The following is a 12,852-nucleotide window of genomic DNA, read 5'->3' on the forward strand; positions in this document are numbered from 1 at the left end:
AAGATACTAAAGACTTAAGATAACGTGGAAAGTATTAATAGCGCTTCATGGGCACTTGGGTAAAAGTGAAGTGGTCAAAATTATATATCTGCAGGGGATTTTTAGCACTTAAAAGCGATCATGAGGGCATATATATATACTATCTCCCTCTAGCTTCATTTGATCGAAGATTACGCAGCCAAAATGGTAGACACCGAAAATTTCTTTCACTTTGATTCCTCTACTTGAAGAGGACATTGCTGGGAACAGCTGTTCGTATAGAGACTAACACGTAGCAAAGTCATTAAGATTGGATAAATATATATAATATACTGATACAGTCTATGCATATAGTAGGTCTATAACTACATTCGTACGAAGTTCGTTTGGGCCACTCCATAATCAAGTGATCCGGTATGAAGTCAAAGTGTATGAGGATTCTCGAGTGTTCAGATATGCCTTTTAAGAACACAAATTCTTTGAGTCTGATAGCAATCCATAGTTGGAGTGGACTCTAGAGCACCATACATGCTGATGAGCGACGTCCGTTGAACGCTCTCAAGTTTCTTTGAAAGTGTGGTTTTTTCTAGAGCCTTCTAGCACATAAAGACTCCATAAAATATAGTGGGCTTGACTATGGTGTCGTAGAGCGAAAGGACCACTTTAGGTGAGGGATCCCTCCTTTTGCCAATGACTTCTCTACAGGCAATCAATGCCTGTTTTGCTCTCTCTTCGGCTTCCATGAAAGCTTCCTATTTAGGCTGAGGCCTAGATATATCAACAGATCTGCCAATTGCAGACGGATGTCTCTCATTTGCGGCAGTGGTGCCATCTCGGTTTTACTTGGGTTGTTGGTGAGACCACTTCCAACAGCCCAATTTGTTACGACGCTGAGATATCCCTGCGTCAACCCGTTTACGGTAATCAGGATCTTTCCTTTGAACATAAGTGCTATACCGTCTGTATAGGCAATCATCCGGCAACCACGATTCTCAAGTTTTTAAGCAGGTCATTAACGACAAGGATCCATAGAAGAGAAGAGAGAACTCCACCTTGTGGTTATTGCTCTGGACGGTCTTGGGGTTGAATCAAACCTCAAACACCTCATTCTCAGTCTTCTGTGTTACAGAGTGATTGAAACGGAATATACCAGTACCAGTTCTTCAGCCTTTCCAAAATGTTTAGTAAGAAGGAGGAGAGGCTGATGGAGTTAAGGTTCTTGGCCAAAACGTGGAAGCCCCTACCATCCTTTCAGGATGAACGTAACTCTGACTTTGACTCTTTTTGATCACATTAGCGGTATATATATATAATTGCTATAAGAAATATTCTTGGAACCAGCATTAACACCAACAATAATGTCAGCCTCGAAATCCAACGCAGAATAACTCTTACCAACAGGTGCTACTTCGGACTGAGTAGGCAAATGAGAAGTAAAGTCCTCTCTCGACGAACAAAGACCAAACTACACAAGTCACTCATCATCACCGTCCTGTTATACGGTGAAGAAGCACAGACGATAACAACGTCTGATGAGTCGACGTTAGGAGTTTTCGAGAAAAGGTTCTCCTGGAGATTTATGGTAATTTACGCATTGGGAACGGCAAATGCCACAGTCGATGGGACAATGAGCTATAAGAGATATGCGGCAACATTGACACAATTCAGCGAATTAAAAGACAGTGGCTATGCTGACTATATCATGTCGTCCGAATGGATGAAAACACTCCAACTCTGAAAGTGTTCGACGCAGTACCCACCGGGGAATCAGAGGAAGAGGAAGACCTTCACTCCTTTGGAAAGTTTAGGTGGAGAAGGACCTGGCTACATTAGGGATCTCCAATTGGCGCCAAACAGCGAAAAGAAAGAACGACCGGCGCACTGTTGAAAGATCGGTCATAACTGCGTAAGCGGTGTCTACGTCAATAAAAAAGAAGATAAGAAATACACCCGTCAAAAACATAATAGTTTCGATGCAGTTGAAGTTCTCGTTTTGTTTTGTTTAAGCATCTGGTATAATGATCTTTAGTCGGCCTTGCCAAACTGTACTACCAATAATCATCAAATATTGCGAAAATCACCAAAAATTAGTTACCGTCACCTCTTGACAACAAGCTACATCACTACTCTATATAAAAAATGTGAAACTTTCCACTCCAAACATCAGACTGCCAAAGTGTAGAAATATCAATAGCAACCATCGTAATGCACAATTAAAAAAAATGCAATTCACACTCAAATTGTTCACATTTAATTATCTTTCTAAACAAAGCCCATTTATCACTCCGCTGTTACGTGTTAATGACGCTTGAGTAGCGCACGACTGCAATAAAATTGATGACACGGCTTTAAATAAAATGAATAACAGCAAACATAATTAAAAAGCAATAAAAACAAACAAAGACAAAGAAAAATTATTTATGAATTGTGTGCATAATCGTTGACAGTGGAGCATTTGCTACATTTCAGCCACAAATTACAGCAGCTGCAGAGAGGAGCAGTGACGAAAGCAGCAACCAAAACAAACTAACAATAGCAATAACAACAAAAAATTGGTGGAAATGGCTGGGCGGAAGACAACAAGCGCAGCTGATCAAATAAAGCCGAAGAATAAGAAGAAATGAAATGGAAATTCACCAAGCCGGTGAGTGAACCGAGCTGATCCGCCGTCGAATATGTGACGCTAGCTTGCTTAGTACTTCTTGAAAATGTATAAAAACAACAAAACTGAGAAACAAACAGAAGCAAATAAGCGAAACTAACTAACTAAACCAACAAGCCAGCTATCCAAAAGCAGTGGCCCTGAACTTGACTCGCGCCGCGTAAAAACCCACAAGCCAAACAAATAGTGGCCATAACAGCGGTAATGATGATGTGATGCAAACACAAACATAAAACAACAACAAAAACAAAAAACACTATAAGCTAAATATATAAAAAACAAACAACAACACTTTGTCCGTCCGTCTGTCTGTCTCTGTCTGCGTGTGTATGAATGCGCCATAAAGCAACAAACCAAAACAAATCGTAAAACACATAAATGAGTGTAATGCGAAAAATGCAAAAGCCAACAACAACAACAACAGCAATGTCGAAGCAAACAAAGCTCATATTTAACTTTGTTGCTACAAAGTAGTACACTTGAGAGCGCTCGAGTGGCAGATAAAATGCATTGCAAGCAAAACAAAAACAAAAACAAAAATATGAAAAAGCTGAAAAAGTGTAACAAAAAACAACCGAAATAAAAACAACAAGAACAACGCCAAAAACAAATAGCAACAGTTGTGCATAGACAGACGGCAGAAGCGTTGACGCTGGCCAGCGCCAACAAAAACAACAACAAGCGTTTTCGTTGCCGTAATTTGATTTGTTTGCTTAGTCAACAGCTGCTGGTCACATGCAACAGGTACGCATGTATGTGTGTGTGTGTGTGTAGTGGAATATCAAGTTGATCTAACCTAGCGCTTGGGCTGCAATAGGGGCGGTTGATGGAAGCGCTTATCAGCTTAAATGCTTTGTTTCACTTAACTCTTGAGTGCGCGTTATTGTATGTGTGTGTGTGTGTGTGTGTGTAAGTGTACGATTTGCACTACTTTACGTTTACTTAAGTACATATGGACAGATGGAAAGTTATCAAAGTTACTTTTGAAGTGTTTTAACGACCTTAATGATTTAAATTATAATTTATTATTTCATAATTTATAATAAAAATCTAAAACTTGCTAATTGACTTCAATAAAATACAATTTTAAGAGTAACGTAAAAAAATTAAATTTTCAGAATAATAAAAAATAAATTAAAATTTTGAATGATGAAAATAAAAAAATATTATTTGTTTAAAATTAATATAATTATAAATTGTTAAAAATATGTGTTTTTATTTTTTTTTATGAAGGTTAAAATATACTATTTCTCCATATAAATTAGAAAATAACATTCCATCAGTTGTATAAATATTGAATTAAAAAAAAGTTTATTTTAACATATTTCTACCCAAACAAAAATAGAAAATAGCGTGTCCCTGTCTCTATTTGAAGCCACACATGGTACATACATATGTATATTAAGTTTGCCACAAAGCTTGTAACAGCTGTTACAAACTAGTACCTAGCCTTACTGGTTTTTGAGATATCGTTCTGAAATTTTACACGCGCCTTGAATCACTATAACATATAGCTGTCATACAAACTAAAGGATCTCAGTTAAGTCCTTGTACGGAAAACCTTTTTAGTTTACAAGATCTTTTCCTGAAATTTGGCACAGGCTATTGCTCAAAGCAGCGCTGCAATCAGCCAAGACATCTTCTAGATCGGATAACTATATCATATAGCTGCCATACAAACTGAACGAGCTCAGTCAAGTAATTGTATGGAAAACTTTTTTATATCACAAGATATCTTCCCGATATTTTCCCATGACAATGGCCAAAATCAAAGTTATAATCTGCAAACATATACTTCAGATCGAACCACTATATCGTATAGCTGACATACAAACTGTACGATCTCAGTCAGGTCCTTGTATGGAAAACTTTCTTATTTCGCAAGATATCTTCCTGAACTTTGGCACAGACTATTGCCTAAAGCAACACTACAATCCCCGAAGATATCTTTTAGATCACATTACTATATCATATAGTTGCTATACAAACTGATCCATCAAAATCAAGACAAAGATCTTTTTATACAATTTTATGCTATAAAAATGCACCAATTAGAGACATAATAGCTTTAATGCAGCCGAAGTTTACGTATTCTTGTTTTTGTTTTTGTCTATGAGAAAAAAAAATTTAACACACTATGTATTGTATTTAATATGTTCAATATACTTTTTTCCAACAAATTAAAGGCTTTACAAACTTTAGCGTCATACAAAGGATCCAATACAAAAATATAGGGAATAATAAAATGAGAACAAAATCTTAAAAACCAACTTAAAACTCAAAAACCCACCAAAAGATTTAAAAAAATTTAAAAAATGTCAAACATTCTTAAAAAACCTAATCAACAAAATGCTTACGAATTTCTGATGTACTTTGACAGGGCGGAGTTGCAAAATATTATTTCAATTTCAATTTCATGGCTTAGATATGTATATTCTATGTAAAATTAGGTTCAATTTTAATTCCGCCGACTTGACAGTGCTTTACCGAATAAAAAATCCCATAACGTAGATACGACTGTCGTGGGAACGGCTTAATATCGGAATCGAAATCATTTTTGTGTTTAAGACTTTATTTAAATATTTTTGAAAAACATTTTCGGTATGCAAATCGGTTTCAATATGAAAAAAATAATTTCCGAACTCAATAATAAAATCATCGCATCATAACTTAGGTTCCCACGAATATGTTCACTTCTCATAAAAAAGTGTTAATAACACCACAGCAAATCGAGCACACAATTAAATAACACACAGCGCCATATAAATATACATACATACATACGCGTTGGACGCTAAATTAATTTTCCTGTTTTGTATTTTTCCCGCCAATTTGTTGCAAACATACTCATAATAGTTGTTTACAAACAAACAACATTTACCCACTTCTTCTCACTTATTTGCGCCATTTGCCTTTGTTTATATTTTGATGCTGTTTTTCGTTGCATTGTTATTATTGTTTTTGAGAAATTTGTGCATTTATTGACTCGCACGGGCTTTATGAGACCTTACTTACGCACACAGCGAGTATTTTTTATTAATTGATGTGCCTTTAAGCAAAACACTCGTGTGCAACAACAAAGCATATTTATAATAGATGTATATGTAAGTATGTAAACGTGGCTTTGTACTCACCTTCCAGCCGGCACTGCTATTCGAGTCGCCTTTATCCTTGAAATACGGCACATTCTGCACCATCCACTCGTAGATTTGGCTCAACGTTAGCCGCTTGTCGGTCGCCGAGCCGATGGCGTGCGTTATCAAATCCGCGTACGACAAATTGCCCCACGCATTACGACGTGACGAGTTCTTTTTCGCTGTATTTATATTCTGTATAGTCTGTTGCGAATCTGCAAAGCAAGCAATGTGAGCCAATTTTTAATTACAATTGTTGCAAATGGAAAATATTTGATAACAAATATGTTTACGAGTAAATACAGTTATATAAGTGTGCAAGTATGTGTATGAGCGTTATCTGTGTGTTATTCGCATTTTATAAATATATCTGTATGTGAACTACTCTCCATGTAAATATGTTGTTGCCATCTAACACAATTTTTTTTTTTAAATTACTGTTTTTTCATACTCAACACACTATTGCTTGAGAAAATAATATATTTTGTTTTTATATTTATATTAACGACTTCTTCAATAGGAACGCTACAAAAGTAGACCGATCTTTCAACGTTTTTCTTCAGTAAGGTTTGCCATTTCATCGTGGAAATATATACAATCCAACAACGAGTCAAAATTATAAAAATTTACTACCGAAATTCGGAGTCAGTGGCCTCAACTTCCAATTTATGGACGTCATAATCGCCCTGTCAACGACTGAGCGTCTAGTGGAAAAATTTTAGTCCACATGCCCGTAGTGTCGAAAAAATTGCTGCCGCTAGCGCATTAATTGAGGATGATTCAAATCAGTCTCTCACACGTCGTTCTCAAGCTTTGGACATCTCTGTGACGTCGTTGTGGCGAGTTTTCCCTTATAAGATCAAATTGACTGCAAGAACTGAAGCCGCTGGACTACCAGAATCGCTGTACGTTCGTGAATTAGGCTGAGCAACAACTTGAAAATGATCCGGATTTTCATCAAAAAATCATCTTCAGCGATGAGACTCATTTCTTACTGAATGGCTTCCTCAATATTGGTCAGGCAGTAATCCACACATATCCCTGAATCACCATTGCATCCCGAAAAAATTACGGTTTGGTACAGTTTATGAACCGGCGGCGTACTTCGTCCGTGATGATCAAGACCGGCATGTTACTACGAATGGGAATCCCTACCGCTCAATGATAATCGAATATTTTTGACCCGAATTAGATAATATGGACTTGGACAATATGTGGTTCCAACAGGACGGCGCCACAAGCCACACAGCGAATGTCACAATTGCTTTACTAAGAACCAAGTTTGGTGAACGTGTTATCTCGCGAAATGGACCAGTCAAGCGGCCGCGTGCGATTTGACGACATTAGACTATTTTCTGTGGGGCTACATCAAGTCTATGGTCTATGCCAACAAGCCAGCGCAGATTGAAGAACTTTGTACGAATATCGAACATGAAATTGCAGCAGCATCGGCCGATTTATGCTTGAAAACCGTCGAAAATTGGGTTCCGCGTCTGGACTTCTGCAAGACTGCCCGAGGTGGCCGTGCAAAGGAAATGGAATTCCTTTGTAGCGCTCTTATTGAAAACCCCGTTATTTAATTTTTTCACAATGTACTCTCAACCCTCATTATATGTTATATAACCCAAATATCTTACTACCCAGTTCTAATAATTACTAATTTTCTAGCACTCACCTGCGCTCGCCAGTTGTTGATTACTCGCCTTCGTACTGTCCAAATCATCGGACGGTTCCACAAAGTTCTCTGGTCGCGGACATGGCCAGGTATTCGATCTGGCACGCGTCTGCGGCTCAAAACCGCCATCGCCCTGCAATTCGCTGACTAGATCCATGTGCAGGGGGATGTCTGTGGGCGGTGGCGTGGGCCAATCATGCACGAAGCCCTCCATTATAGTAAACGGATCGTTTATGAGGTGCAGGTTTGCAGTATTTGTGTAACTGGTCGGGTACGAAATTTTTTGCGCAATTTTGGCGAAGTCCTTTCTGCAGAGTGGTATCAACTCGTACCGCGTCTTTTTGGATTCTGGTAACAGAGTGATATTCTGAAATGAAAAAAGTAATAAAATTGTTTTTATAAAGAAATTAAAATGTATCTCTACACATAAGTATACTTGAAGTTTTGCTGATTATTTTGCAAATTATTCAATGAAAATTAGTATTAATTAATATTACACGTTCCAACTAAGTCTAGTAGCACTTTGCTGTCAAACAGAAACACACACAAATTCTGTTGAAATAGAATACTTGTTCATTAGTACCTAGTACATATGTACATGTATATATGAACATTCAGTATGTATTTAAAATATAAAATAATGTCATGGAAAAATTTACGATTTTGCTGATAAATGAAACGCAAATTTTCAAATCGGTAAATATTTGTACTGCCAGTACAAATGTGATCCATAAATAGCTAAGCTAATTCACTAGTATATTATATGTATATTAACAAGTAGTACTATTAGTCGCTACTTGATAGAAATCGGTTCGAGGTAGCATATATAAGCAGTTATTTCAGTTTGAATATCTATGAGTGAGTATAGAGGAGTAAATATGATTAATATTACAAGGTTGTATTTTCTTTCTATAACTCTATATATGCAATATCAGACCTATAAAATCTGACCTTGGTAAAACAACTAATTTGACTGCACAAGGTTACCTAGAGACATTTAATTTAATATTGTCACAGAAAAATTCAAAATTCGTAAAAATTACGATTAATAAAGTAGTTCCTTTGCAAGGAAATAAAGGGTGTTTTTTTAGAGATGGAGATGACAGGTTGGCTGCGACAAACCACTTCATAATTGACGCTTGTCATTGCGCCTGTCTACTAAAGGTGACCACCAGTAAACAAACCTGTTCATGGTGGTCTAGTAAACTGACATTGCTTAGGCAGTCAATTCGCAGGCTTTTCAACAAAGTCAAACGCAGGGGCAACTGGGAGGAATGGAAGCAGCATCCATCAACCTATGAAAAGGAAGTTCGGTCAGCGATGACGAACAGATTTAGAAAATTATGTGACTACCTATTTTCGGTCCTAGAGGCAGCCAGACTGCACATGGCTCTGTTTAAATGCAAGACTTATATATTACTATTCATAAAAATACATAATGGAACCTATACGACCACCGCACAGTGTTGCGAAACCGGAATTTTTTGGAAATCATATTGCCTAAACTGTAATTTTAATTGTATCGATGAGAAACTTCTACAGATTGATCAGAATGAAATCCCAAACAGAATGAGTGAAAAAAAAATTTACACCGAAAAAAATTGTTGGGTCAAATTTTCAACAAAAGTAAGAAAAAAGTTGTTCGAAAAATTTACAAAAAAAATGTATTTTAATTCTTTTTTTATTTCTGATAAATACCCTATGATTAGTTTTTTAAATAAAGTATAGGGTGGTCCGAACAAGAATTATAAACGTCAAATTTTCATGATTTTTCGATATTTGTTGAAAAACTCTGAAATTTTATATGAAACCAAAATCTATTTCATTTTTTATTTGAAAGGTGGCAATAAAAGCTTTAATTTGATACCGCTTTGAAGTCAATAGCTTCAGTTTTAAGAGAGTTATGCTCATTTTTGTGGAGTGCTAGAATAAAAGTAGAATAAAAAAAAATAAGTGATTCCGAGAATTTCCGTTCTTTTTCTATGGAATAAATACCAAGAGTGATATACAAAAATCGCTATAACTCCCAGGAGGGCAGGTATGAGCGGCTGTTTTTTTCACAGTTCGTTGAAAACAAATTATGTAACATTTCTGTAGTGGTTTGGAACTGGGACTCTCTGGGACTTTTTAGATATTGATTACCTAACCCAAATTTAAAGGAAAAATGGACCTTTAGTCGGGTTTTCGCTCTAAAAAAGGTGCATAAGAAAATGTCTCAAACAACATTCCTTTGTTTTACAGAAGATAATTGTCCGAAGGCAGATTTTTTTTCCGAATCAAAATATCTGTCACCAAAATCAAATGAGATCATTTGGAATACAGCCCTGAAATCCCCTCTTTTCGTGAAAATTTTGATTATTTGACTTCTAAAATCAATTAAAAATCAACGGGGCAACATAAAAATAAGCTTTATGTGTTTTTAGTTTATTTGGAATGTCTGTGACAAAATTGCATCATTAAAAACACTGAAAAAAATAATCGGAGAAAAGTTACTTTTCCACTAGCCGCAACACAGTGCACCGCGGAAGAAACGTACTTCTCGGAGACTGTTCGGAATGACCGACTATTGCATATAGGCAATATCGCTCGTATTGGACAGATGACAATTTACTCACTACAGACTCAATTAAGTAGGCATTGGCCGCTTTCTTGAACTATAAGTCACCAGGAATAGTTTTCGACCATTTTTGCAATAATTGGTTCCATTTGTCAGTATTAATTCGAAGAATATTCTCTGCTAAAGACTTAATTAGCTCGGACTTATCTACGCAGACAAACGGCTGATCATCATAACCCTTCAAAAAATGGTCCAAAGGTGTTAAATCGCACGATCTAAGAGGCAACGCCACAGGTCCACATAGCAAGATAATGTGCTCACTAAAAATGTTCATTCAGTAAATTGATTAGCATCGTCTTGTTGGATCCAAAGATCCTCTACAATAACATACTTCACCTCAGGTCCGAAAAGTCATTAATCGTGGCTCTATAGCGTTCCCAATGACTGCAACATTATGACCACCTTTACTTTTTAAAGAAATATGGACCATGGCCCTAGAGCACACTCAACAGTGACTTTGAGGATCCAAATGCGATAATTTCGTTTATTAATGTAGCCATTCAATCAAAAGCGAATTCTTGTGATAATCGGTAACGGCGGTCATCTCACTTTGGGCCTATTATAACAAAGTTATGCAGTGGGTTTCAATAAGAGAAACATCCTAAAGTAAAATGGTCTAAAGGTTTGCTCTTCTATCATTTTTTGATTATGCTGTGTAGCTTATGTCTTTTGTTAGTTCTATTCGCTACAATCCGAACCGAACAGAGATAATTTTTTGCATAGTTTTGTATTGTTTAGACATAGCTAGAAAGACCATATCAGACACATATGTACATATATCTAACAGCAAGACTGATGAGCCAATGATTTATAATGAGTAGCAAACCAAGATTAAATGAAAGTAAAATGAAATAAAATGAAAATTATTAACATGAAAATTCCATGGAAATGCTTCAAATAATCTCTTTCATTTTTGTTACTCTTAAACAGTAAATTTAACCAGAAGGCCTTCAATGCAAACGAGTTCAACAAACTTGAAAAAAAAAAATTCCCCAATTATTATACTTTCTCTTGTATGTATATGTACTTATACTGTACATATATTTCAACTGTTTTACGTCATAAAAATTCCCGGATTTCTTTAAAGAAACTATACATATGTATGTATGTGTCCAGGAACACATATGTACATATGTAGCGCTGCTAGTCGTCTCTTTGTCTGCTTGTACAATAGCATTGACGACCAATTAACAAAAATGATAATTTCAGGTCAATATTACTTGCTTCCTTATCGCCGCTATGCATTATCGCTTAATGTAAACGAGACCCGAAACACTTGCAAGCAAAATATGCACTTGTTGCTGGGCTAATGAACTGTAAATTTACACTCGTTCCGTTTACACAAATTAAAATTTTATTGGAAATCAACGCCTTTTTTCACTTTCGTATAAAAGATGGGAGAATTGTTGGTTAAACATATAAATATGTATAGTATTTTAAAAGCAATTCTCGAATTAAGGTAGGAGTATCCTATCTAATATATCTCCTACTTTGAACTTCAAAATTATGTTTTCATTTATCGAAAGAAATTCAGGTTCCATATCTTAAGCTTAACTGCCGACCTTAAGATGCTGTGCCATGATATACATATGTACATATACTTACATATATATATGTAAGTACATTTTTACATGTGAAAAAATATACATATGTATGTACATAGCAAGGCTAGTTTCTTTCTTCCATTCCTAATCCTTATCACAGAGTGCTAAGTTCCGCAGCCTTTTTCTTCTATTTTGCTGCTCTACATTTCAAAGTGCAAAAAGAAAAAAGCTTCAATGATAAGATAAGATTTTGTCAGGCCGCAGGTATAAATATTTGCTTAGAAATATAATTTCTGGAATAAATTGTCGAAATTATCAGACATAAGGCACAGACATGACGGCACTCTGATAATTAATATGGAAAAGTGATAAATTAAGAAATAAGAGGGAGTAATAAATTTGCAAAAAAACATATTAACCTATAAATCTTATAATCACATATTAAAATGCATACATGCTTGGGTTCTCTCTCGTTAATCTGTTAAAAAAACCGCAGAAATACAATAGACCTCTGACCAGACTGAAGTTATTTGACAATTAGCCGGGAAACTTCCGATGTTTGTATACAATTTGCGAAATTTTCGGCAGATACTTTTTAATGATCATCAGATCGGTTAAAAAAGTTTCATTCCTCACTAATTTTCTACGCTCTGTGTTTAAGCTTTACAACAACAACATTATATAGTCGCATTCTATATTAAATAGTAGTTCTCCGATGCGTAAAAAAGGGAAAGTAACAAATAGACCAAGCAACTGGTATAAGTCACACAAATTGGTATAATAAAATGTAGACAAAATAGATACATACGTACAATTGCAGAGAGGTGAACATCTATATCTTTACTTCACGCTAGAGGAAGACGACGATATAGGTTTCGGTCTCTTCAAAAAAACATCTCAACACTAAAGTCTAGCAAAGTATGTGATTTGTCATAAGGCAAACATTTTCTCAAGACAAAATATAATAATAACAAGCAGACAGCTGTCAGACAAAATCTGTCAAATTTAGACTATTATAAAGGTACTTGTCATTGTTATTTTGAAAATCTAAATTAATGGAGTGTGCTATTAGCATTAAGTCTTTTGATGCATTTTTAAATTCATATTTCAGAAATAATTTCATTTTACAATAATTTAATTTAAAAAATTATATAAATTACAGAATAATTTTTTTTTTTTTAATTTTAAGCCTGTTGAAATGTATACGTTTCATTTATCTAGTTACATTTCTTAAATTGTTT

At 35.5% G+C, this 12,852-nt stretch overlaps 1 protein-coding gene across 3 annotated transcripts in view; it reads right to left on the reverse strand.

Moving 5' to 3' along the window:
* The window catches only part of LOC126761443 (forkhead box protein O), a 103,964-nt gene that overhangs the window by 71,966 nt on the left and 19,146 nt on the right, over positions 1-12,852 (reverse strand). For all 3 annotated transcript variants that reach the window (XM_050477610.1, XM_050477600.1, XM_050477591.1), the window contains 2 exons: positions 7,451-7,817; positions 5,776-5,990 (listed from right to left, as the gene is read on the reverse strand). In XM_050477610.1, the coding sequence (XP_050333567.1) occupies positions 5,776-5,990; positions 7,451-7,664 (429 nt within the window). In that variant the 5' untranslated portion in view covers positions 7,665-7,817. The remainder of the gene's footprint in view (positions 1-5,775; positions 5,991-7,450; positions 7,818-12,852) is intronic.

This window comes from Bactrocera neohumeralis, chromosome 2 (assembly GCF_024586455.1).
Source record: "Bactrocera neohumeralis isolate Rockhampton chromosome 2, APGP_CSIRO_Bneo_wtdbg2-racon-allhic-juicebox.fasta_v2, whole genome shotgun sequence".
NCBI lineage: Eukaryota > Metazoa > Arthropoda > Insecta > Diptera > Tephritidae > Bactrocera > Bactrocera neohumeralis.